The 3,726-nt window shown below is 40.2% G+C and overlaps 1 protein-coding gene across 1 annotated transcript; it reads right to left on the bottom strand.

Annotated features, from left to right (window-relative positions):
• Positions 1–480: 480 nt before the first annotated feature.
• LOC137819263 (uncharacterized) lies at positions 481–3,141 on the bottom strand. Its single transcript, XM_068623061.1, has one exon. The coding sequence runs from the start codon at positions 3,007–3,009 to the stop codon at positions 670–672; it is 2,340 nt and encodes a 779-aa protein (XP_068479162.1). The 5' UTR covers positions 3,010–3,141; the 3' UTR covers positions 481–669.
• Positions 3,142–3,726: the final 585 nt, after the last annotated feature.

Genomic DNA, 3,726 nt, shown 5'->3' with positions numbered 1-3,726 from the left:
GATTCTAAACAAATTATGAAGCATGGCATGGCATTAACGGGGTTAACTCTTTCCAACGGTAAAACAGAATTCAGTACAACTTAAATGATGCACACCATTAACCTCTGATAGAGCTAAGCATTTTTTTACATCTCATTAATTTATACAGAGGGGCCTAAACTTCTCAACACAGTGGAAGATAAAATGGTTCTATCCTCAAGGTAACAAATTTCCATAATATGGCCATCAAGGAAACAGGACTGGTAATGTAATGGAGTTAGTTTGAAGTTAACGCCTAAATTCCCAGAGAGCACCGAAACTGGGGATCACGGATCAGGTTTCCCTTCATACAGTCGAAGAAATTGATAAATAAATGTGCGTCATGAAACATGAGTTATAACAAACATACATCAACAGTTGTCTCTGTTGATTTCTTATCAACTGGAAGTGAGCATCAAACAGAATTAAATTGCTAGCAATTAATTTAAAAAAACATAGAAATGCAAAACACTAAATAAGTTTCCATAATTTGTGACTTCATGTCAAATATAAGGTAACAATTACCCTACTTAAAGGTCCTGGTTTCAAAATAAAGCTCTGTACATTATAATTATAAACATAAGCAAGCAGCAGCTTTGAATTTGGTATGAACTAATTTCAATCAAATTCTACCGAAAAAGCTAAACCTTACTATGCAGTTTCTCCTTCAGTTGTTGGAGCACATTCAATAGGATCAGAAACCTTGCGATTAGTATTCACTTCATTCAATTGTTTCATTTTGTCCTCCAAAGCCAAAAACCTCTTATTTAAGGATTCAACTCTACTCAAATGAACTTCAAATATACTAAACCATTGAGATTCAAAATCAGTAGACTTCTTTTCAAACTCTATCATAAAATCTCTCAACTTCGCCCTTTCTTCTGCTTCTTTCTTTAGACGTTCCTTCTCCACCTCCATCACAGTCAAAACAAGCCCCCCAGACCCAGGAACATCTACATAAAGTGCTTCGTCACCTTGAGGATAGCGTGCTCTATATTCAGCAAAAGCCTTCCGTGTTTCTTTCAAGGCTTTTCTATAACCATCGACAAGGCTTTGCATCATATAAAGTTCCTTCTCAAACTTATATACCTCCATCTGTCTTTTCTGACTCTCTTCAAACTTGGCTTTATGCAAATGTTCAATCAAGTTATCTCGCTTCTGTAGCTCATTCATTAAGAGTTGCTGATTCATTGTAGATTCTTCGCAAGCCTGATCCTTTGTGGCATACATCATTCTAGCTTTCCCCATCCAATGTTCCATCTGTTCCATGCATGTTTCAAAGTCCATTGGTTTAGTATTCCACGGGCTATCACTTCTCAGCCTCTTATTACTGCCATTCAAAGAATTATGCGAGTTATGATTATCCAGGGCAAGGTTGTCTCTCTTGTGACCATTACCAAAAAGCGATGAACCAGAAATCATCTGAGGCTCATCCCTGGATGACAGGAAATCCCCGACCGGATCATCACGAAGATCAATCCCAGAACCAAAAGGCATATGTCCAGCATCCATCACTTGAACGAGACCATTCCCAGAAGTCATCCCCTCCATAGGAATACACTTTGGAGAGAGATGGAACCCGCCCTCGTGCTCATCAGATTCTCCATCCTCCTCTTCCTCCTCCCCTTCCTCTTCTTGCTGCCCATCTTCTCCCTCATCCTCTATCAGTTGTTCACAGTCCAGACCTTTCACATCACCACCATGACAGGGCCGCAAAAATGGCTCCTCCACACAGCTCTTCTGATCCATAAGCCACATCCCAGGCTCTTCAACGTCCTTAACCTGCTCAAAATCCATCATATGTTCCTCTCCACCCTGCTCCTTCTCCACTTCAACCTTCTCAACATTATTGTCTTGCCCAAGACTCAACTCAATGTGGTGCTCCTCCAATTCCTGAACCCGCTCCTCTAACTGCTGAAACTGACCCCCGTCAACCTCACCCATCTTAACATCCCCATTCCTATCCACCTCCTCCTTTACCCCCTCCTCATCTTCATCCTCCTCCTCTCCTTCCTCCTTCACCTCATTCTCCTCCTCCCCCACCTCAAGCCCCTCCTCCTCCAACAACTCCTTATGTTGCGTCTTAATCAAAAGCTGCAAATGCGAAGCGTAATAACAACTCACCAACTGCGGCGCCCTCAATTCCTTCTCAACCATACACCAAATCAATCCCGCCCAATCAATCTTCTCGAAATTCCCCTCCTTAATCAAATCTAAACACCCTAAAACTTCAGAAGACATCATACAAGTACCAGAAGGCAAAAGCATCCAATGATACACTAACTCCTCAACAAACGCAATAGATTCTTTGAAGTCCACCGAATCATCGACCACAACAACGGCAGCGGCGGCACCAACGGCCTTCTTCGGCAGCTTCAGGGCGCGGCCGAGATCAGCACGGTTGACATTGATCCTAAAGTCGTTGACATAGCTGCACCGGTTATTGGGGGCATAGCTAGCGATGAGCTTCGCAATAAGATCATCGCGGAGCGGCGAATCGAACTCGATGTTGACAAACTCCCAGAGCCCTAGGCCCTCCAAGAGGCTCTGGTATTTCAAGAAGTCGAGGGTTTTCGCAGGCGTGAAGGGAATGGGTTTTAGGGTTTCGACGATAACCCGAAGCTTCTCCCGCCACTTTCTCTCCTTCGCGGTCCTCTTCGGACCCATTTTCTTCTTCTTGATCGAGCGTCTTGTGGTGGTCCCGCCACCTCCGATGGCGGCGCCGGAGACGTTGGGCTCCGGATCGTCGGGCTCTGTATCGTCGACGGTAACTATAGGGATGGGGTCACGCATCATAGAATCATTATCTTGGTTAAGGTTGGGAAATCGAGGATCGGGATCAGGTAAGGTTAGGGTTTCAATTTGGGGAGATTGGGAGTCAGTGGTGGGGGATGACTTTTGCGGTGGGGATGGGTCCTTTGATGAGTTTTGTTCAGCGGCGCAAGGGTTAAGGGTTTCGTCGGGGATTTCACACTCGATTGGGTTGGTCATTGCGAGAGGGAAAAGAAGAAAAGGGTACAAATTTGGAAATTGTAAGAGTGAAGTGACAGAGAACCAAGGCAAGGCTTTGATTTAACGAGGAGTAGAGAGTGGAGGAACAGTTTCACTAATTGGGCCTTCGGGTATGTAAGTCTTGGGTTTCCATTATTTCTTTTTATGAATTTACATTCAAAATATTTTTAAAAATTATAGAAAATATTGTGTTATTCAACCAGAAACTTTAACATTTAAAAAAAATCTAATTAAATTAAGACTATGAACATTTTTTAAAGGACAGTGACCAATCTTTTATTTATATGTATCAATATTATTTTCAAGTCAAATATGTCATTCAGATTTTTCTTGATTCTAATATCATTGCATTAGTACATTCTTCTCTTCCTAGCTCAAATATGCAATGTAATTGTTTTGTCTTATTGTTTCTTCCACTCAATTTTTAGTTTATTGTTTTTTGTTATATATAACTAGTAAAAACAATGGCGATGTGGCCATTTTTTAAATATTATTATAATAATATAAATTATAAATTTATAATAATTATATTTTTTTAATTAATAGTTAAGATCTGTTTTAACTTCCTTATTATTAAAAAAAAGTAATATTTTTATTAATAAATATATTTATTAAATTATAATTGAATAAATTTATATTATTTAAGTAAAAAATATAATTTACCTGGACCTTATTAAATCTATATAGAACATGTTA

Source organism: Phaseolus vulgaris, chromosome 11, assembly GCF_000499845.2.
Source record: "Phaseolus vulgaris cultivar G19833 chromosome 11, P. vulgaris v2.0, whole genome shotgun sequence".
NCBI classification, from domain to species: Eukaryota; Viridiplantae; Streptophyta; class Magnoliopsida; order Fabales; family Fabaceae; genus Phaseolus; species Phaseolus vulgaris.
This window is presented reverse-complemented; position numbering and strand designations above follow the sequence as displayed.